Consider the following 23,646-nt stretch of genomic DNA (forward strand, 5'->3'; position numbering starts at 1 on the left):
CATTCTGTTGCTTATGGCTGTCTTCTTCATTGTGTTCTTGCTTCTGTTGTTGTGTGTTATTGTTGAAAGTATTTTCCTCCTTGCCGCCGGCACAAGGTCAAGTCACGGCAAATATTTTCCCCTCCCCTGACCTTCGACCCACGAAAACGCTTTCTGAAAACGCTGCACGTGCGAACGAGCCACTGGCTTCAGCAGGGAGTCGTATTGTTTTCTATTGCTGGATTGAAGTGATGATCAAACTAATTGAAAATCCAGTCATGACAAAGCAGATAAAATAAGCATGTTAATAAAACAGTTTTAGGGGTACAGGTCTTTAACCACGGCATCTCTCTAATTCCTTGAAGCAAAAGAACGGAGACGTATTTCCCTCCTGAGGGCCAGCTGACGCTTTCACATCTTCACATATTTTCAAAGGAGGGAAGACAATATTCAAATTCCACTCACAACATTGTGATTACACACACACACACACACACGCACGCACACACACACACACACACACACACACGCACACGCACACCGACGTCCTCCAGAGAAAGGGATCGGCTGTCTCATCTTAACTCGGACCCAAAAAAAAAAAATCAGCCACGAGTGCAAATCGAGCCCTTTGTTGATTGGCTCTCGGACAAACTGGCCATTGCGCCGACGAATTATACTGTGGCGATGGAGAGAGCGCCCCCCGCTGGGCTCAGGGAGCCACAGGTGTCCTTTTAATTACAAAGTCAGACATTCTCCCTCATTAGATAAACTGGATCAGTCTCAGTCTCTACACAGGCTGGATTAAGCAGCATGCCCTCGTGGTAAACAACCATATTAATTAGAGACATATTTTAAACAGGCGCCCACCAGCAGCATCATGCAAGACTGCAACTCAGACCTGTTCAGAAGAAGAGAGAGGGGGCAACATACTGTATAAGAGAAGCCATTATGTGTGGAGACATTCCACTCATATGGGAAGACAAGCATATTCACTCTAAGCAATACTGATTTAAACATAGAATGATGTGTGCACCCACCATCAACCTCCCCAAACTACCCACACACACACACACACACACACACACACACACACACACACACACACACACACACACACACACACACACACACACACACACACACACACACACACACACACACAGTGCAAAGTCCAGCTATTATCCAAAAGAATGCACTATAATTGCCCAAGGTCACTCTGCATTCCTATACCGCACTTAAGCTGCTTTCACACATGTTTGGAATTCAGGAGTTATCTAGAGGCTATGCGGATGGCTGTCATGTGTGAATGTGTGCATGTGGCTCATGCGCGCTCCCGCGGAGCCTCTTCCTAGCCGGAGGGAAGTCTTGGGCTCAGGGTACACACAGGGGCGGTTTGTCCCCCCCCCCCTCCAGAGCTCCGTGAAGTAGTCAGCTCGTGAGTGCATGAGGACAGAGACATCGCGACAGATTATTATTATATAAATAGTCGATGTGAATGAGCGAGCAAAAAACACATGCCAGCTCAAACCTGCTCCGTGTGCGACAGCCAACATGTTGCTGGATTGCTGGATTGAAAGGCTCATGGCTCTGATCTGATTTCATGTCTGCTTCGCACAGCACACACATTTAATAAGCATTTTTGGACGCGAGGGTCGTCCCGCTTCCCAGTATTGGACATCGGGTAGGGTATCTGGATCTGGTTGCGTTCATGTCTTTGATTTAACGTGTACACAGCGTTTGTGAAGATTCAATGGCAGAACCGCAAATTCCAAGTAGCGTCAAGTCAGGCAGTATAAAACGAAAACTTCCGGGTATAACCTTCGCAATAATGGCAATTAAATAAAGTAAATGCACGTGTAATGTTTTTTGTGTGTGTTTCGAAAGATACAGAACGAAGATAAACTGGAAGAATATCTGCTCCCTTCGAAAAGTCAATTTTAACCCGTAGTGAGTCGACATTCTGATTTTTTGTTACTAAGTAATACAACATTTATTTTATTTTGAAGGTAAAAACGTCTAGCTTCCTGTATTCTGTATAATTCTAGTAGGTTGGATGCATTTTAGGACTGAACATAGCAAAGACCTGTTTTGTTTGTAGTGCTTGCGACTCGAGGAAATCGATGCATCTGGGCGTGAGTTGTAGGGTTGTTTAATTAATTACTTACTAACGTTATGCGCAAACGATTATATGCCGTGAATGTTAGGCAGTTATTGCCCATTATGTATTTTTCGTTTTCACAACTCGTGTGGTCATGCCCAAATTCCCCCGCCCCCGCCCCCTCTCTACTTTACAAACTCTGCGGAGGTGCTACTCATGTGTGAAAGCAACATGCCTCATGTCTGAAAGGGTACACTTCACGTATCATCCGGGGCAGGCTCAGTGGGGGGCAACCCTCACCTGATCCGGAGTTCATGTGTGAAAATAGCTAGAGTTACGATACGATACGATACGATACGATATGATACGATACGATACGATACGATACGATACGATACGATACGATACGATACAATACGATACGATATGACACTGTAGCTCAGGAGGTAGAGTGGGTCGTCCACTAATCGCTTTGGATAAAAGAGGTCGGTGGTTCGATTCCCGCCTCCTCCAGTCTGTATGTCGTTGAAGTGTCCTTGGGCCAGATACTGAACCCCAAATTCCTCCCGATGGCTGTGCCAGCACCCTGCGTGGTAGCCTGCCGCCCATCGGTGTATGAATGGGTGAATGTACCTACTGACTGTAAAGCGCTTTGGATAAAATCGCTATATAAATGTAGGCCATTTTACCATTTATACAATACGATACGATACAATACGATACGATACACTACACTACACTACACTACACTTACGATACTGTAAATAATAAGGCTACAGTACATGGATGGGTGGAGCGCTGATGTAGCATTGAGAGCCATTGGTGTGCTCGCTTGGCTCGCCCACAAGTTCACCGCCAGAGGAAACTACTCTTACTTACAGCAACAGAACCAGCCGGTTCTGCTGTCTGAGTCCATCTGCCTCGCTGTGAAACTACACGCACCACTTTACTATGTACTTAACGTCGCTCCCAATACCAGTGCCAGCCTGATGCTCAAAATCGGTTATGAGATGAGTCGTTAATTATTGATCACACACACTTGTTATAGGCGATTATATCTGATGGGAGTCTGAATATCTACTGAGCCATCTCTGTCTTTGTCAAAACAATGCAAGCCTTTTACTCCCAGTGCATTATGGGATGGATAAATAGTGTGACAAACGATGAGATACGAGTTGAATAAACAGCTCAGAATTATACGGCTTTGTGATGATAAACATGCAAACAAGCCCAAGGGGTGTGTGTGTGTGTGTGTGTGTGTGTGTGTGTGTGTGTGTGTGTGTGTGTGTGTGTGTGTGTGTGTGTGTGTGTGTGTGTGTGTGTGTGTGTGTGTGTGTGTGTGTGTGTGTATGTGTGTGTGTGTGTATGTGTGTGTGTGTGCGCTCGTGCTCGTGCGCGCGCATGGGGGTGTGATGGAAGAAAGTGACAGAAAAAAGGAGGGAGAGAGCGAGACAGACAGAAAGAAAGAAAGAAAGAAAGAAAGAAAGAAAGAAAGAAAGAACCGGTTTTCTTTTCTTCTTGAATGAGCGCTCCATCCAGGGGGAGTTCTTTTTGTTGTGTAAACAGACAGAATCTGGCTTCAAATCTAGCTTCAGTCCACATCTGGTGTGATTCTGCCTGATTACACGACAAAGACTCTGATCGGTTTGAACTTCCTTCAAAGCCAGGAGACTAGTCCCTCGAGCCTCTAACTTACTCTAAAAAGCAGGGTTGCCCAAACTTTTTTAGGGTGAGAGTTACTTACAAAAAATAAAAACTAGTCGCGAGCTACTTCTTTCCCCCATGTCCCCCCAAGTAGGTATTATATTATTTATTTAACATTATTTAATCATGTTATCATGTTAAATACTGTAGATATGTAGTCTAACGGAGTTTCAGTCAGGAGGACTATCATCTGCACTCTACACTTGCTCAGTTCACTCCATGCCTTCACATCTGCTCACACGCTCAAATAAACCTGCCAACTTCCTGGCTTCCTGGCAGTTGTTTGCCGCCTGGTCTCTTTTATCCAATAGCATAGCGTCACATCACCTCTCACCCCACACACCTCCATTGTAAGCCTATCACATTGCTTTTCACCATCCATCGTAAGCCAATCACATGGCTGTTCCAGGAAGTAAGGTTCTGCATTAAGCAGCACTGTCAAGTTGCAGCAAAATAGACCGTTTGTGTTGTCCTTTGAAAGTTTTTTTTTTTTTTTTTTTTTTTATCAAATTGTACATTATCAGCTTTATTTTAGCATTCAAAAGTAGCGCGAGACCCCTTCCTGGCTGTTCATTGGTAATGAGTCACGCATTTTCATCCTCCGCTGACGCCACTCTCTCTCTAGAGCAGTGGTTCTCAATTTTCTTCACATGAAGCACCCCTAAACTGACAAAGATTAGACCATGGACCCCCATTTGATAGGATTTTGTCACACGGTCCCCCATATGATAATAAGATTGATGCTTTTAGATGTTTTATTACAGAAAGTGTATAAAACCCATGACCAAAATAGTCATTGTGTTACTTATGAATGGAATTATAGCGAAAATAAATGACCCCCCTTTTTTGGCTGGGGACCCCCTGGAACCCCCCCAAGGACCCCTGGGGGTCCCCGGACCCCCATTTGAGAACCACTGCTCTAGAGGACACTACATCTACCTATTTGGCACCCCTGCTCTAAAGCTTATGGCGGGAAAGATACAGGGCCGTGGGTCTCCTGAAGGTTGTCATCACTGTGTTCTTATTCCTGGCAGAACCAACGTTTCAGAGCGGAGTCAACTCGGAGCGCTCGGGGGTCTCCTGTATCAGACAGGAAGTCGCTGTCGTCGTTGACGCACAGAGAGAGATACCTCTCCATATTTGATGAATATGCGCTCTCTAATTATGTTGCCAGTCTGCCCGCTTGCACTGATTCCATTTAGCAGCCCGGCGCCACATCATTCAGAGATATCTGTATCGCTTCACAGTTTCTGTGCCACTTGGAAGACCTATACGAGAGAAAGTTTCTGAAATGTTCTCCCTCGGCTTGGCTTTTGAAATATGCAACGACTCGTACAATTCCCTTCATCAAAAGTGAAAAGCTATTAGATGAGGAGCAGGCAGGCTACGTTCCACTTCACAATAGCTCCTCTGCAGATTGCCTGGGCAGGCAGATATGGGGACAGACTTATTAGCGACACACTGCCCCCTGCAGACGCATAGGAGGAAAAATCCTTTCTGTTTTACAACCAAGCGTGGCATCATTACAGCCACGGCTATCAGCCAAAGAAGGAATGAAATGGCGTTATTTATAGGCACTTCCCTTCCTCCACTTCCTCTTAAATGGACGATTAAAGTCTAACTTCAGAAAATAAAAGAGTCTGTTTTTAACACTGCCTCTGCAGAAATCTGTAGCGTTCTTTCTATGTGGTGCTGCCCTCTGGTGGCTGAAAAGTCTGAACTCATTTGACACCACGATTCTCATTCATTGTAAGAGTACGCTCAATTATTTCACTTAATTTGGAAGCACACTTTTTCATTATCTACTTTCTTTTCCCCTCCGGGATTTCTCTCACATTTCCTCCCCACTTGTACTTGGCCAATCCCCCCTCTGCTGTCCCGCTCGTTAATTGCTCCACCCCCTCTGCCGATCTGGGGAGAGTTGTAGACTAGCACATGCTTCCTCCGATACATGTGCAGTCGCCAGCCGCTTCTTTTCAACCCGACAACGAGGAGAATCACCAGGAGGACATAGCAAGTGGGAGGATCACGCTATTCCTCCCCCCAGTTCCCCTCCCCCCCCGAACAGGCAGTCCTGACTGACCAGAGGAGGATCTAGTGCAGCGACCCCATATGGACGCCTGACCAAGCCGGAGGGAAACACGGGGGCTTGAACCCGCGACCCTCGTGTTGGTAGGCAGGGAATCTACTGCTGCACTACCCGGACGCCCAGCATGCTTTTTCATTATAACACAAACATTTGTGTTATTATGTTGTGATTTTGGTAAGAAAGCCTTGACCATAAAATACCGAAAGCTGTCTGTTGTAGTAGTAAACAACATCAAGTATGTATGTATGTATGTATGTTGTATGTGTGTTATTATGTATGTATGTTCACTTCAGCACTCACTCATGCACTGTTACTCACTGAAGTTGTGTGCGATCTTCTGGTTGAGCATGATATGCTGGGTGTTACTCGACTCGATCACGCCGAACGTTCCCAACTCCTGCACAGCAAATTGCTCGTACAAGCGTGACGTGTCAATTTGAATCCTCCTGGCACTTCCTCCGCCTCCTCGCGTCCAAAATGACTTCGCAATCTGCCAAGAGACAAAATGAAATTGGTATCGGGACAAATCTATTTGGTGTGGAAATCAATGTTCACATTGGCGAGAACTAAACTAATGACAAGAGACAAACAAGGAATAGTTCCCGACAACGATGCCATAACAAGAAATAATGAAGTGAAACCACACTGAAAAGTGACCTGATCTGTATTTGCATTTACCTGCCAATACACAAACAAAAAATCCTCAACAGATATGAATAAATCCATCCTTAATGTGGCCATTTGTAAACTTTCTTCTGAATATGTGGTGAATGTAGTAGTTGTCTTCTGATGCATAAAACATGAACAAACATACCTTATCTGAGGCAACTACGTCCCAGTGGAAGGCCTTGGTGCGCGGTTGTTGTGGCTCTACGTTGACGGGCAAAGGTGGAGGTAAAGGCGGAGGGATTGGGATCCTGGGTGGAGGAGGAGGAACCGTCTGGGCTGAGGAGAGCGTGTGTGGAGCCGGAGAGGGTGGGACTCTGGTAGACGGTGAGGGGACATCGTAGATGGATGAGGGGACAGGGGAGCAGGGTGTGCGGGCAGGGAGGGCAGGTGCGGGGGAGGCGGGGGCGTAGGAGGGCAAGGGCAAGGCGGTGGGAGCAGTCGGTGAGGGGCCGGGGGATTTGGGCGCAGTGGGCGGCCCGAGAACGTGAGCGGCTGCAGGCCTCTCGAAGGTGCGCGGTCTCGGCACGGGCGGCTTCGCCTCGTCGGCTGCTGAGGGACGACACCAGACCGCTGATAAACGTTTACCGCCGGGGGAGATGGGATCTGCGTTCGCACGATCAGCTGGAGGATCACTCTGGTTCACACTGGCACCTGGTGAACCGGACCCACCACTCGACTCGAGAGCTGTATCGCCTCGTCCTCCTGCTGCTGACTGCGTGTCCTCGGTGTCTTCGGCGATTCGTAGAGATTTTGGCGTCGCATATATGTCACTCTCGTTCCCATTGGCCCCCGGTGAACAAGACCCACCAATCGACTTGAGAGCTGTATCATCAGCTTGTCCTCCTCCTGCTGACGGCGTGTCCTGGGTCTCTTTGGCGATCCGGAGTGATTTTGGTTCCGCGTATATGTTTTCCGCATGGGACTTCCTCTTCCAGTCCAGGCACAGTTTGTCGATGGCCTTGACCCAAGCATCCCGCTCCTTCTGGATCGCCTCAGAGCCCCGTGTTTGATCAGTGACGGGCACCCGGAAGCTGCAATAAATAAATACATCAACATCACTTCCCTTATTAGGCCTCTATTTATGACATTATCACTCAAACAGAAACCAGGTTGCACTGTGCATATCAGTTACAATAAAACCGTACGGATGGCAAAAATAATTTGATTTAAAGACTGTTGACAAATGATCAGATCAAAACAGCAGATGTTCTCGAGAAAAACCCATTAACCACGGCGTTTCCCACAGCCTCCACTCCACCACGTCCTAATAGAGCCTTCTCACGGGGGCCATTTTATGTCAAAAAGGCAGGGTAAACGCAGGTGCAAGTGAAACACTAACGAGGGTTTCAAACGTCCGTGATTGGAATTTGGAAACCCTAATTAGTAGGGATGTCACAATATATCGTCCCACAATATATCGTGATATCAAAACGTGACAATATGTATCGTTGAGATTAAATCTCATATCGCGAGAAAAAGAAGCTGAACATGGTGGCACTGATCTGCATCTGATTGATCCTTTTCATTGCGTTGTTTGAACCATAGACTGTAAATATAGGTTTGAACAGACGAGGGACATTACAGACATGGAGGATGAAAATGGTGAAATTACTCAAATTAGCATGGAGGATGCCCCCTCAACTTACAAATCGATCGCAAAAAAATATTGTTAAAATATTGTATCGTATCGTTATCGTGAACCCAATATCGTGTATCGTATCGTATTGAGTGTATCGTGACACCCCTACTAATTAGTGTTTTGCTTGCACCTGTGTTTATTCTGCCTTTTTCGAAACACAAAATGGCCCCCGTGAAAAGGGTCTGTATCGTTACTCACTTGTACTCGTTTCTGTGGGTGACCAGAGTGAAGGTGTCGCGGCCGTGAGAGGTCTCCACGCTGGTGTCGCCGTCCGACAGGTGAATGACGATGGGCATGGATTGACGATGGTGCGACGTGGGTGGCGCCTCAGGGCCGGAGGGGGGCTCTCGCTGCCTGAGGCGGGTCAGGGTCACCTGGTCCGGGTGGAGCTGGACCTCGTACCTGGAACACAAATGGAACTTGAACAATACTTTGAGCGAAATGTATGCCCAATTCACAGGACCTGACTAATACAGAATTTTGAATTGAATTCAATTGAATTCAATTGAATTCAATTGAATTGTAATAAGGAAACGTCCATACTTCACCCATTTGAATGAAGCCAAGCCGCCTCTGTGCAGCAGCAAGACGCCTTCCCGAAGGCTCTTGGATCCTGGAGACGTCGGGTGTGTCTCTGCGTCGCCCCCTGCAGGGTCACTATATATGTTCCCATAGATGATCTGGTTCACCAGCTGCATGATCTACAGTACACAGAAACATGAAATGACCAGAAAGTCTCAGTCAACGGCGACAACCCCTATAACCAACGGCATATTCAGTCCCTACAGAGTTCCACCAAATTACTTGAGTAAGTAAGTAAGTAAAACTTTATTTATATAGCGCCCTTCACAGCACAAATGCACAGAGTGCTTTACATAGGTAGGAAAAGCAAGGCAAGACAAAACAATACAGCGCAATAAGATAATCAGTTTAAAAAAACCAGCGAGGTAAAATAAAAGCATGGGATAAAACAACAGATACGACAAATAAAAAAGTAAAAGCAGTGATTGAATTATAGATTGCCAAAAGCCTGTCTGTAGAAGTGAGTCTTGAGTTGTTTTTTAAAAAGGCTTTCAGTTGGGACGGTTGGCAGGGCCAGGGGGAGGGGTCAGGGGGTCAGGGGGAGGGCATTCCAGAGCCCAGGGGCCGTTACCCCAAAGGCTCGGTCCCCTTTTGTTTTGAGTCTGGTCCTAGGGACCAGGAGCACCTGGTCAGATGACCTCAGTGACCGGCTGGAGGAGTAATGGGAGGATGAGGTCTGAGATGTAGGAGGGGGCGTGACCATGGAGGGCTCTGTGAGTGAAAATGAGGAGTTTGAAGTGTATTCTGAAGCGTACAGGGAGCCAGTGCAGGGCGGCAAGGATGGGGGTGATGTGACATGATTTTTTTTGACTTAGTGAGCAGTCTGGCAGCGGCGTTTTGAATGAACTGGAGTTGGTTGACAGATGATTTGTTGAGGCAGGTGAACAGTGAATTACAGTAATCAAGTCTGGATGAGATGAAAGCACGTACAGACATTTCCAGTTCGGTGTGTGATATGATGGACCGGAGTTTTGCAATATTTCTAAGGTGAAAGAAACAGGTGCGGGTGAGGGATTTGACATGCATGTCCAGGTGCATTGCTTGGTCGAAAATGACGCCCAGGTTTCTGAAACTGAGAACTCTACCTCCGATACATGTGCAGTTGCCAGCCACTTCTTTTCACCCGACAGCGGGGAGCTTCAGTGGCAGGACGTAGCACGTGGGAGGATCACGCTATTCCCACCGGTTCCCATCCGCCCCGAACAGGCGCCCCCGACCGACCAGAGGAGGCGCTGGCGCAGCGACCAGGACACATAGCCTCATTCCGGCTTCCCACCCGCAGACACAGCCAATCATGGCCGTATGGAGGTAACACGGGGGCGCGAACCTGCGACCCTCATGTTGGTAGGCAGGGAATCTACCGCTACACTACCCGGACCCCCCTAACTTTTCCATAATATTGTTGATTTACTTTTACAAGAGACCTTTTTACTGTTCGAGTATAAACTCACCTTGTGTTTGTCCTCCTGTGAGGTGGCCTCCAACTCGTAGTCGTGGTGCTCCTTAAAGGAGATGGAGAACCTGGCGCCACTCCCCTCGTCACAACTCTTGACACGTGAGAAGGGGAGTTGACGCTTGACGATGCCTTTCTCGATGCTGCACAGCAGTTTGGTCTTGAAGTCGAGCTGGATGTACAAGATGGTTATTTGAGACGATGCACTCGAGTGCTCAGGTCAATTCAACCTACACACAGCAGCGCGGTAAAACGTGATTGCAAAACGCTCACCTGAAGAACCCGTTTCTGCCACCTGTAGCGTCCGTGCTTGTGAACACTGAAGTTGTACTGCGATTGCTCTTCCTGCAACAACAGCCCAGAGAAACCTCACTAGCAGACATGAATACCCAATGGGATTAATGCATTCTACTGAACAACATCTAGCAGCATTGACGAGGTCAAGGATGTGTTATCCATACCTAGGACAGTGCAGTGTAGGAATTTAGCCAGGGGCAAGGGCAAAAATGCCCCGAGAAATCTCAGAATGCCCCCTAAAAACCGTGATCTAGGGGCAGAAATTGACCCAATATTTTAATAATTTTCTTTTCATTAAATTAATTTAATTTCCATCTCTGACACACAGCTGCAAGCTGTTTGCCAGAAGAAGACGAAGAAGAACACACTCACACAAACCAAGCTGTTGGTCAAAACACTACGCTTTAGCAACGTTATGCATTCATTACTATTTTTTAAGTGCCCACAATTGTGTAATATGCCCCCAGTTTTTAGACAGTGGGGGCAAAAATAATTCTTATTTTTGTTTTGCTACACTGGGTCAGTATTTAAATTTCATTCATTCCATTTTCTCGTCGTTTCCTGCTAGGGCGTGGAACAGGACTTACCTGCCAGTGGCTACTGTACCACATTCCTTCCTAAAAATATCTTTGGGGTGAATCAAAGCGTCTACATGAGACTGATCTGTCAGGATGGACAGCATGTTAACACCACAGAGTGTAAGGAGGTGAAGCAGGTAGCACAGGACAGAAGGACTGTACTGTAGAGCAGGGGTTCCCAAACTTTTTTGTGCCAATTAAGGACCGGTAGATAGATGGAAAAAAAGTTGCGGACCGGTTGTCAATTTTAATAATAATATTATTATTATTATTTTATTTTTTTTAATAAACATAGGCTATAATATTATAGGCTGTGCGGTAGTTGAAACATAGTTTCAAGTTGACGTTTATTTATGTTTGTAGTTTGTAAAAAAAATAATTTAATGTTTTTTTGTTTTTTGTTTTTTTGGGCTGGGCCCAGTACCAAATGCGTTGCGGCCCGGTACCGGTCCGCGGCCCGGTGGTTGGGAACCACTGCTGTAGAGGACAGAGCCGTATGAGGTTTTCACCAGCTTATTGAATAATTACATTTTTAGTTAGCCACAATGACAAATGTATTTTGCACTAGATGGGTAGAAATTACACTGCTCACTGTGTGCATGCATACACCCAATGTAAATAGCTTGGTTAGCGATTTGTGATGATAGGGTTGCTCTGTTGTTATTATTAGGCTTAGGGGAGAATGCAAAGTACAAATCTCTAAGACTCATTTTCAAGGTGTGTGTGGCACAAATATGACAGCTGTCTTTTACACTGATCTTCTAAATGTGTGTTGGATGTCCTCACATGACCTAACTCCAATCAAAATATTTTTGTGAAATATTTTTTCTTAATCCAGACCTGCTGCATGGTGGCCTTATAATAACACTGTTAGCTTTGTTTTTACATAACAATCTAATGATCTAATCTTGCATAAGGTACTTTTCACTCTGACTTTTGATACAAGTACTGATAGTGTGTGAACATATCAACATATCAAAACGTATGTTCCTCCTCAAGGCAAACTCCTCAAGAGAATAACGTGAAGATCCACAAATATTTAGATGGTCAAACAAAACGCCCTGCAGACAAAACCCCGTGCACACAGCATCTTCACAGGCAGGTATAGCAGTTACCTCCTCAGCCTGGCTTTGATGTTGGTCCTTCCTGGCCAGGCTCAGAGCGTCCTCGATGGACAGCTCTCCGCTCTTCACCATGTTCATGATGCTCAGCTGCATCTCGTTGCTCAGCTGAACAGAAGCAACAACCAAGAAGGAGAAGATAAATTATGTGCATGGAGTTTTTTTGTTTGTTTGTTTGTTTTTGTTTTTAAAATTTGTATAACTATTTTGTCCAACTGAACCATTTTGGGCTCATGTTGCCGACTACATGCTGTTCACCCTTTCCCCCCTCTGTGTATGGGAGACAATGTCATGTCAAACTCCAGACATACTACGCTCCAGACCAAAACCCACCACTTGAATCTTGCCTTGCTTTTTGGCAAATAGACATGACTTGAGAAGAGAAGATTCACTGGCATCACTGTGTTTTTCCTTGTAATAAACTTTATTACTTTATTAGTTTATTACTATTTATTATTAAAATGTTTTGATCCAAAGGTCTAAGGATCAAAATGTATCAATAAAGTTTATTACAAGTAAAAGGACAGTGTGCCGGAATTCTCTCTTCTCTTGCCAGGTGTACATGAGCCTTTACAGTCAAAATATACGTGACTTTTCAGATCTTTGGACCTTCTTTAGACCTTCTCAGGGCCTCACACGGGTGGTCAGCATTCACATTTTATTGAAAATAAATGTCATTCAAGTGCTCCTTTGCTATGTCCTGTGATATGCATGTTTCCCCAATAAAAAAAAATAGATGAAACCGACAGATTCCAAATCAGAGAGGGCAGCATGTATCAGATCTGATCACTCATTGGCACCTGAGGAGGAACCACTAGGCTGTATAATGCAATCAACACCTGCATCAGAACCAATAGTGTTAAGGGGAACATCAAATCAGTCATCAATCACTCATTGTCTGTTATATTTCTAAGTAAATATATCTTGTGGGACACAAGGGGAAGTCAGACTGAATTGAGGAAGTAAAACAGGCGTTGATACTCCCCAGCAGTAGAGAGACCACAGGTTAGTCTCATCTTGTTGCACAACAGTCACTGAAAGTAAGAGGAGTGTGGCTCTGAAGCAAAGCTATATAAGCTGATAATTCTTCTGTTGCTCTTATCATCTACAGAAGCACTATAAATTCATTGCGAGTTGCAGCATGACACTTCTATTAAAGAAGACCAATACTAAGTGATGCAGTTATGCTATTTTCTTATCTGAGAGTGCACTAAACAAGCTGAAATCTTACCTGTGGTAAGTCCGCCATCCTGGACAAGTTGTCTTTTTTCTTTGGTCCTAAACTTGGCATCGTGACTTTTCAGATTGGATGCAAAAATCCATGCAAGTTCTCCTCTGATTGTAGGTAAAATATTAAGAGTTTTTGTCACACAACAAGACCGTAGTACAGTAGCTACTTCCCTCACTGGAGAAGGTTCCAGGAAAACTGAAGTGATTTGTGTTGTGTGTTGCTCCTCCTTCCAACACCCGAGATCAGATTTCACTTCTTCTATCTAGGTAAACTATAGGTGAGCTGCTTCCAGTCAACGCCCACTGTGAGAAGAAGTTCAACCCTGGACAGATTTGTCACCAAACGTGTTTCCACATGCAGGTCTGACCCTCTCTGCTGCTCTTCCCATTTTGTCCAGGGAAGGGCGCTGTTATTTCCCACAGAGGGGCAGCCAGAGTGACCATGTTGTGCTGTGGGAAAGTCCCTGATGTAAAATACGTGGGGGAATCCCTTCATAAGGTTTTTTCAAAACTAGAGAAATTACGAAACTAATGAAAAATCATCCCGTAATATTCTACTGGGGATTTATCGTGTGTCTGTGGTACTCAATACCTGGCTTTGTCTGTCAGATTACTGCTGGATTTTACGTGGTTTAATGTTTCAACCTGTAGCTGCATGATATTTTGATATTCTATTTATATACCTTCTAAAAATCATTACTGTATTTCATTTTCATAAACAGACACATAGACAGTTTTACTTTACACAATTCACCAACTGGGGTGGCTATGTGCAGACCCCAGAGAGAGGCCTACACTTTTTTTTATATACTGTATATATATCTCACATGTGCTTTATTCTAGCATTGCAATTTCCCATGGCTTTGTCAAGCAATTTGTTCCTAAATTTTTGTTTTCTGTTTCTGTTTTACTTAGTGCTTTAAAAAAAGACTATATTTTGGGGTCTTGTGGGACCCCAGTCGAAAGCACTTGTATGCAATTTTAATAGATGGAACTTTTTGATTTTTTTTAAGTATCACACACTATCAGAATGGGTGGGGAACTCTGTCAGTCATTTCAGACAGATGCAGCAGACTGTCGACGACCCTAAATGCTGGTCTTATAATATCTTGTAATTACTTTCCTAAATTATTGTTATTGTTATTATTATTATTGTTGTTGTTGTTGTTGTTATTATTGTTGTTATTATTATTATTAATATTAATATTTATGTATTTATGTATTTATTTCTCAGATTACATTAGTTGTTGTTGTTGTTGTTGTTGTTGTTGTTGTTGATGTTGATGTTTTTTACAGTAGTTTATTGGGGTGCCCAGAGAGCCCAGTCGGTAGTCCTTGTTAGTTGGTTTGGAGACTCCTAAACTAAAGTAGGAATCTGCATGGATTTAAAGGAAACGGTTGGTTTGGACTGGAGACTCCTAAAGTAGGAATCTGCATGGATTGACCATGGGATTTACAGGAAACGGTGGGACCAGGAAATTCCCCATGGCGGGTCCACGACCACGCCCCCGTGTGGGAGAGGCGCACAGTGCAGTGTGGTGTGTCTGTTTATAAAAGCAGAACAGTAGTAGTCTCTACTCTACGCTCTGAATGCAACTGATCTACTTCACTGTTTGTCACTTCATAGCCCACTCTGCGCTACACAACAAGTAGAGATGCTGCTGCTGCTGTTGATAACCTACGCCTTTACGGTGAGTAAGGCTGGCTTTCACTAAAACAAGTAGTTAGATTCGTAGTGTTTCATCTGTCATGTCATATTGTTTTTTCCTTGCTTCGGGGCGGGTTTCTTCTGCCACTGGCTGGCTACTCTCCATCAATGCATTAATAGCCTACTTAACTTACTTACCTTATGTTATGTTATGTAGCCTCTTTGAAATAGCTTTATCCGATTAACCGAGTCGACATTTTCCATATTTTTGAAGGAATATACTGTACTGTACATCCTACGCATATATTTTCCAGGGTCTACTTTCAGTTTCGTTTTATATGATGTAACGTTACTGAATTAGCTAGCAAACTAGGCCTAGAAGTAGTGGTGGCAGCCCAGCCGTTTTAACTGATCGTGACACGCACGTTTTGAATAGCTTACATACGTTATGGTTTAGGCTAAAACGTGTAATAAAATGCACGCGACATGAAGTGTCAGAGACAGTACCAAACAGACGGTAACTTGATGTAAGTTCGGTGCTTTCCGCCGCGCCCCTCTCTCGGTCTGGTGTTTTAGGTGGTTTCAGTCGGGGGGAAGTGAAGGGGAAGCAGATTCAAAGCCTTCAGTCTGTTGTATTGTAACCTTATATTTTACAGTCTATGATTGTAACACAGGTTGTCTTTGTTCAACAGGTGGTGACCGTGTCCCCGTGCGATCCACTTACACAATATGAAGTCGACGGCACGTGCTGCAAGAAGTGTGGTCCAGGTAACGACCGTCATATTAACCCTTCCAATTGATTCAATTAGCAAGGAGCTACTGTAGCCTATACGAACAGGAGGGGAGGGGGTCTCTCTCTCTCTCTCTCTCTCTCTCTCTGTCTCTCTCTGTCTCTCTCTCTCTCTCTCTCTCTCTCTCTCTCTCTCTCTCTCTCTCTCGCTCTCTCAAATTCAAAAAAAAAAAAAGGGCTTTATTGGCATGATAAGGTGCATCTTACATTGCCTCTCTCTCTCTCACACACACACACACACACACACACACACACTCACCGCTGGGACCTGCCCCATGAAGAAGTGTGTGTCATTCAATTTCCCCACCAAATGTAACAGGACTAGGATTCATACCAACAACCTTTCCGTCATTAATCAATTAATTTTTTTGTCCACCACACTAAACTATTTATGTAAGAAAACCATGTATTATCATCATCATTATTATTATTATTTATTATTATTGTTGTTGTTGTTATTACATAGCAATATCTGTATTTAGATTAGAGCTGGGAAGTAGCACTTCTGGCTCGTATGTGTAAAAGGCAATGGGATTTTTGCATGGGGATTTCCCGAAATTCCCATGCAAAAATCCCATTGTCTTTTCCCCCTACGAACCAGCAGCGTAGGGACTACAGTCAATGGGAGGGACTTCCTGGCTAAGCCTACAAAAATACGTCATCTCTACGGTACTCTATTAATATTTATTATTTTTTTTACAGGGAAAAGGATGTCACTGGAGGGTCGTTGTCTGGATCCCCGGTGCGAGCCATGCAACGACAATGAGTATCAGGACGCCTACACGAAAGAGACCAAATGTAAACTACAACCATACTGCGACCAAAGTGAGACACTGTGAAAATGTCAACAAAACCATTAACGCCGATCGACTTCTGTTTGAGTTAGAACGTCGTCTTACAACTTGTGTCCCTTCTTCTTCTTACAGATCTAAACATGGAGTTTGTGGTCCCAAGGGAAGACAAAACACATCGGAGCCCCTGCAGGTGTAAGCAGGGATTCCACTGCTCCAGTGCAGAATGCCTCACCTGTGTAGCGCACACCGAGTGCGGACCGGGAGAAGGGGTGAAGTCCAAAGGCAGTCCCACCCATGACACGGTGTGTGAAGAATGCCTTGAAGGCACCTATTCCAATGGGACCTCAGAGAACGAGGCTTGCATGAAGTGGACAGTGTGAGTATTCACCTTATCATTTGCCCATATCAGGACGCTTCCCCATAACGTCATTTTTTAATCGTCTTTCCGTTTTAGACCCGGAAGTAGATTCCTCCCACCTTTATCATTTTTAGACTTGCCAAAAAGCTGTTTTCAAGCCAAAAAAAACAAACGGTTATAAAGTTTTAATACCTTTTCGGATGAGAACGTAACATTCCAAAATATGTGACCAGTCTATCAGAATAACGCCTATTTGGGCATTTTTTTTAACGATCAGCGAGGAGCGCTGGCTGTGTGACCAGTCGGACTAGCTGTTAGCTAGTATCTGTCAACCCCTACTGTAGGCTACTGGCAGTGAGAAAACACTGTCGACGTGCTTTTGTAACTAATGTTAAATGCAGACCGGGTAACAGCCATCGGCTCCTCGCAGCAGTAACGCTATGAGCATGTCTGAAGTTGGCCGCAGTGTAGCTGCTGAATGTTGCCAAACTTCATTCATAGTTTACAGTTTATCGATGTTTACCGGCCGGGCTAACGCTGAACCGGAAGAACAAATACCAGAGCTGTATAATAGAAGAGTTCTGACATCTCCATTCACTCCAATGGACCAGTTTTTTTCCAGGAAGTAGAAAGTGGAACTCTTCAGTAAAAAAAGCAGCACTGTCGAGTTGCATAAAAATAGACAGTGTTGTACTTTGAAAGGGTTTTTCATCCCTTGAAATGAATCAAATTGTACATTATCTGCTTTATTTTAGCATGCAAAAGTAGCGCGAGACCCATTCCTGGCTGTTCATTGGCTAATGATTCTTGCATTTTGGTCCTCCGCTGACGCCACTCTCTTACTAGAGGACACTAACAAATACAATTGCGTCTTACACGGAAGAGAAAAAGTGGGCGTGGCAACATAAGGTGCATAGGACACCCAATAAAAACATGGGATCATACTTTAATATTTCAGCAAGAAATTCCTCCATGAACTCTACTTTTATACAGTAGTTGAATGATTCTTTAGCAGCCTGGTTGCTGCTACACTTCCCATTCATTTAACATGAGTCTTAAGCTGTTTTCACACATACAGACAGGGAAATTACCTGTAAATCAAGACTGGCTATTTCCCGGAATTTCCCCTTCACACCTGAGGGATCACATGTGTAAAAACAGCAGCGAAAGTACCTGTATTTGAGGGGGGTTGGGGGGGGGGGGGGGGTGGGGCTGCAGAGCGGGTGGGGAGTGATGCGTGCACTTGGATGGGGAATCGTCCTTATTGGGGGGGGGGGTGCAAAACTCCGATGGTCAAATAAGTTAACTTGTCACACAATAAATCACACTCGTTTGACTTAAGAGGGCATGTATGTTGTATCCTTCACATTCGCTAACCAGTCTTTGAACTGAAATCTTTGAAGAAGTAGGGATCCCTGTCTGAGAGAAATAGCCTGGCTGGTTCGATGTTTATCCATTCACCTGCATCGCGTTGAAGCACTTTTTACAGCCTGGCTTCGTTTGATGTGTCCAGGGGCTTGCCTTCGCTGTCGGCAACGTAAGCAAAATACTTCCACATTTCGCTTCGTGCATCTGCTTTCTCTACAAGCGTTGGGCGGCTTGCAAGACTCTCAGAACAAGCCGCTGCCATTTTGGCTGTGTCTGTCGGGCTGCTGACTGAGGAGGACTGAAGGACTGGCCAGAGAGCGAGCAGAGAGGGGAGGGGGGGAAATCGGCACGCCCACACATGAAGCAGACATACCGCTCTTATGACAACAAGGTTAGAAGTGATGAAATGTCCGCGATGACGGGGGCGCGCTTATACCGGAAAACAACTTTCACACATGAAGGCATTACACCGCTTTCTGGTCATTTCCCGGTATAAAGCGCATGTGTGAAAACGGCTGTAGTAAAATCACATGAAAAAAGTAAGAACTATCCTGTAATACTGTAAACATTGCTTTTGACATAGATGTTTCAATGTCTGACATCTTTGCAGTTGCGAGGATGGAGCCGTGCAAGTTAAAAGGGGGACACCCACTTCTGACACCGAATGTGCTGGTAAGTAAGTACTGTAGATGGTGGTCTGTTGCGGTTTGTTTTCTTCTTCCTTTTCTGTTCTTCTCATACTCAGTTTGAGCTTTTCTCCGTCTTGAACCGAAACCATGTGTAGGCGTGTGGTGTGACTGTCAGTTGTAATCTCAGTCTGCCTCTGCGGTTTCAGTGGGATAGACAGCTTTCACCTAAGTACAGTTTTACTGTGTGTGTGTGTGTGTGTGTGTGTGTGTGTGTGTGTGTGTGTGTGTGTGTGTGTGTGTGTAAAAACCGCACTGTGTTGTAGTGATGAAAGAATTACCTTTAGTTTTAAACAGTAAGGATGGCCCCTAAGAAAGGCATTGAAACCCTTCTCTCCAGAGACATGTCTCAAAGCCCACCCCCCCACATTAACATTTTATTTACAACTGTGTAACTGTACGTTTTTTTTTCTTCTAATTCAACAAGAAATGTTCATATTCTACTCAAATATTGTCCCTTATCATTTCAGATGTTGTTAGATGTGACTTTAGTTGTGAAAGGAATACACAGGCAATAGACAATATACATTACTGGATGTATTTATATTGATATATCTATGAATGGATTTCTCTCTTTACCCTGTCTTGCCAGGAAAAAACTCAGGATCGCCAGAACGAGGGCATTTGAGCACTGCCATCATCGTCCCTGTTGTAGTCCTCTTGGCTTTGATTGCTGGTGTTGGTGTGGGCTTCTTCTGTATAAGAGGTATGCAATAAACTTGAACAATAACACAAATAATAAACAATAATAATAATTGACTTAATGTACTGAAATCATGCATCTTTTGTCCCTTTTGTGTTAGGTTTGCGAGGTGCAAAAGCAAAGATTATGGTAAATCTGATTTTATTTTTTGCTCTGTTGGTCCTAGTTATATTTGTCTGTGATACAGAACATATCAAATAATATACTTGGGTAAACGGTAGTGGTGTGTAAACAATGCAAATTATAGCAATTGTAACTGAAACTGTTGCACTGGATTCCTAGCAATGTATTGATATTTTGCATTTTGCAGTGACTGAAAATGTAATATTTAGTGTTTTCAGCACCTTAATGCTAACAGTAGCCTGATAGTCAGACTGAATTGTGAACTCAGGGAGTGGGCGTGGCTTCGAAGGTCTGGAGCCAGGTATATGCTAACAGTATTTCACTCTGCACTGTGCAGGGCTGCGTGGAGGATGGAACCAAGGCACCGGTGAAGGAAGGAAACCCAATAGAACAGCCCACAGATGAGCCACGCTTGCTATTGGATGAGGAGCGGACCTCGGGACAAGAAGGCGTTCCGGTGGAAGACGAGGAGTATAGTGGGGAAGAGAACCAGAGCCATCCTTTCATCTCAGTCCATCCAGGTCGTACCGCCAATGGAAATGTGGTGCAGCAGGAGGATGGCAAAAGTCTAGTCCTCTCTCGACAGGAGTCTCAGCCGGAGTCAGTCAAGTCAGATATGACTCTAACCCACTGACCTAAAAAAATATGGACAAAGCTATCCCATTCATTTTGGTCTCCCGTTTGGAGTTGATTTGTTGGCCGTCGCCATCTTGATTTTTCGTCAGCAGAGTGGGAGGGAACGGGTTGAGTCCCTCCGCAAGCTCAGGTGAGATGGGGGTTTCCCAGAGACGCAGCTCCGCCTGCTTTTGGTCCGTGATCGGCAAGCTGCGCGATCACTGGACAGGCGATCTGTCAATCACCCCCTTTTCTATCATCTATTTGACTCCAAACGGGTGAGTTATATAGAAAATGACCCCCCTACAGTTGTTATGAAAAGGTGAAATTAGCTGTATAGACCAAATTTGTGTCAAGGCCCACGCTGTAAAGATGCTTAATTATGGTTACAGAAAGTCACAGTTTTGTCCTGAAACTGAAAAGGTTGGTTTTGTGAATGTCGCACATTATATGTCACACCATCAACAACAATGGACTGGCGGGAGAGACGTCACTTACGCGTCTTTCTGATTTATAACTTATAGCCACACAGTTTTACCACAAACTGCGACTTTCTCGACTTGCAGAGTTATCTTTTACATTGACAAACTTGACGTGTGTACAACTCCTGTGGCACAATTCAAACAGGATCAAAAAGTATAGCGCATCGCTCCGTTCACCACCATTCATATTTTTCACGCGCTGGTACAGGGAGAAAAGCAGGAAGTAACGTTCACTTTGGCTCCTCTCTATTGCCTCAGATTTCACTTACAGTGAGACTAAAGCTGTACATTGCCTTTATTGTTCAAGCGCTGCCACCATTTTGGCCTGAAAATGCCTCCTTTTGCCAATGGGACAAAATGGCACAGAGCAATCACAGACACAGACATGTTACATTGGAACAATCTATTAGCCTTCAGTTCTTATCAATATAAGTTATTTGGTTATAGTCCAATAGGTTGAGGCCACATCTCGTCATAGGTTGAGGCCACGTCTCGTCATAGACGCTGGGTTAGCTGGCTCAGCCTGGCTGGGGGCGTGGTCAGGGTGGGGTAAATTCCCCCGTTCTATCCATTCAGCCACGTTAGAATTTAGCTGATAGCCCAGCCCAGGCAGACACGATCGGGGATTTAACCACCGCAGTAAACGCACATCTGAGCAGACGTCTTGTGTTCTGCTCTAGAACCCCCAAACCTGTAGTTTAGAGCCGCAGCACCGTCTTTTGGTGAGTCAGCCCATATATGGGCGGTTTTACCCCATTCGCGCACCAGCCGTTTAACATTTTGTGGGCGTTCCCAGACATGCGGACTGTCTCTATGATGGCTTGGAAGATAGTGGCATGTGTTATATTGTTTACTACTTCTACTTACTACTGTTTATTGCTTCAATCCAGTGACATTTTTCAAGATGTGTTTAGTCAGCATGTAATTTTGCAGCAGGTACTCATCAAAGTTTACTTACATTATTTACAAATACTTTTGGTTCATATTTAAACACCTTGAGAGCGATTGTTATGTTTTCCTAATCTGTCTGTGTGGGCAGTTAGAAAAATCACAATTGGTGCTGTAGTACATGATTTCATCCACAAGGGGGAGCTAGCGGTTCACTGAAGTCTGCTGAGAGAGTCAGGAAACTTGCAGTCCATGATGTCAAGGCACCTTATTAAGCATAGATCAAACTGTAAATAATATGTTGCTGTGATAGATAGACAGTGTTAATGGTGTCTTTGTACTGATGCATTAAGTCAAATAAAATAAAAATTGTAAACATCAAAAGCACAGAGTTGCGTATGCATGTCAGTATTTTTTTTTTATTCAATCAGGTCTTCCTCCAAACAAACTTTTTTTTTGTAGTTTGAGACAGCCATTGTGTTCACCTGTTTACCGTGGGATTTGGGCCACCTAAGAGGGGCTCAGGTGGAGCTAATCTGCCCTCTGTGTGTTTCTGTTTGTGGGGATTTGAAGAGGTGAGACGGGGAAGACAGGGCGACTTCTGCTCCCGGGGGACTTCTCATTATCCCTGGATTAATGAAAGTACAGCCCTTTGAATTTACATGGAGACCTGGGGGTCTGGTAGAGTGGAGAATCCCTCTGTGTCGACCTCTAACAATACTAAAGCCTCAGACCTGAGGCCTAGCTGGTGCTCCTGTCTGATCTTAGCAGAGGGGGCACAAAGAGAGAGAGAGCATTTCATATGGGAGAATTTGGTTTGAAGAAACATCTGACACCAGCTTTGAAGCCTTTAGGCCTATAATAGTATAGGCTATATAATAAATCCCTCAATAGTGAAAGAAAATGATTTGCTTATAGGCCTAGTTTTAAGAGTATGATGTCATCAAAGTGTCAAAGTAATGACTGCCACCCCAACAAGCCAAGGTGTTAATACATTTCATCACCCTCTTAAAATAATGGCCACTTTGTCACTTTGTGAGGAAAATTATATTTTTGCCTAAATAATCTCTTCATGATGCTGGCCACCTCTGGTAAAATGGCCTAAGTCCTTAATTGAAAAGTTTCTATACCTGCTAGTGCAATGGCCGATGTCAAGCGTGTGATTTAGGCCGTTTTATTTTTGCCTAAGTCAAGACAAATGTGACTTAGGCAAAAAATAAAACGGCCGAAGTCACACGCTTGACATAAAATGCAACTGTAAGTCAGGCCTAAGTCACAATGGCATGTTCATAAGTTGGCCTAAGTCATCTAATCATGTTACATAATTGACAGACAGTGTTATTTGTATGTCTATAGTAATATATTGTCATAACATTTTTTGTGGAATGATTAATAAATATCATATATTCTGTATTTGGTTCCGTTATTTTTTTTAATGTTTTCTGAAAAACTTAAAAGTGACAGGCCATTATTTTAAGAGATTTAATAGATGTGGGTTTGATATAAGGCCAAAGCTTTCTTTAAACTTCTAGGCAGATATATTGACCTAATGCATTCATTTGCAAGAAAATGACAACAGAGTTGGACCATAAGTAGCCTAATACTACTAGCACTTGCCCCCCTTAGATGCACAGCACTTTGGTCATTTTTCAGTAAGAAACAATTAAGCTCAGTATGGACTATTTTCTCTTATGTGTGCCCAAAGGCTATATAGCCTATAGGCTATAAATAAAAGGCTTTGCATGAAATTCA

The 23,646-nt window shown here is 44.3% G+C and overlaps 2 protein-coding genes across 2 annotated transcripts in view; one reads left to right on the forward strand and one right to left on the reverse strand.

Annotated features, from left to right (window-relative positions):
- Positions 1-13,615, reverse strand: part of LOC310794600 (uncharacterized protein) — a 42,303-nt gene extending 28,688 nt beyond the window's left edge. The window contains exons 1-8 of the mRNA XM_083656586.1: positions 13,441-13,615; positions 12,204-12,317; positions 10,487-10,558; positions 10,212-10,385; positions 8,722-8,879; positions 8,377-8,580; positions 6,685-7,570; positions 6,189-6,360 (exon numbers count right to left, since the gene is read on the reverse strand). Coding sequence (XP_083512712.1) covers positions 6,189-6,360; positions 6,685-7,570; positions 8,377-8,580; positions 8,722-8,879; positions 10,212-10,385; positions 10,487-10,558; positions 12,204-12,317; positions 13,441-13,500 — 1,840 coding nt within the window. The 5' untranslated portion in view covers positions 13,501-13,615. The remainder of the gene's footprint in view (positions 1-6,188; positions 6,361-6,684; positions 7,571-8,376; positions 8,581-8,721; positions 8,880-10,211; positions 10,386-10,486; positions 10,559-12,203; positions 12,318-13,440) is intronic.
- A 1,378-nt stretch (positions 13,616-14,993) lies between these two features.
- cd40 (CD40 molecule, TNF receptor superfamily member 5) lies at positions 14,994-22,990 on the forward strand. The gene is made up of 8 exons (XM_083656696.1): positions 14,994-15,130; positions 15,780-15,855; positions 16,580-16,702; positions 16,804-17,047; positions 19,008-19,069; positions 19,676-19,789; positions 19,887-19,915; positions 20,247-22,990. Exons 1-8 carry the CDS (start codon positions 15,095-15,097, stop codon positions 20,541-20,543), a joined length of 981 nt encoding a protein of 326 aa, XP_083512822.1. The 5' UTR covers positions 14,994-15,094; the 3' UTR covers positions 20,544-22,990.
- The last annotated feature ends 656 nt before the right edge of the window (positions 22,991-23,646 follow it).

Source organism: Poromitra crassiceps (assembly GCF_964638095.1).
Source record: "Poromitra crassiceps genome assembly, chromosome: 20".
Lineage (NCBI taxonomy): Eukaryota > Metazoa > Chordata > Actinopteri > Beryciformes > Melamphaidae > Poromitra > Poromitra crassiceps.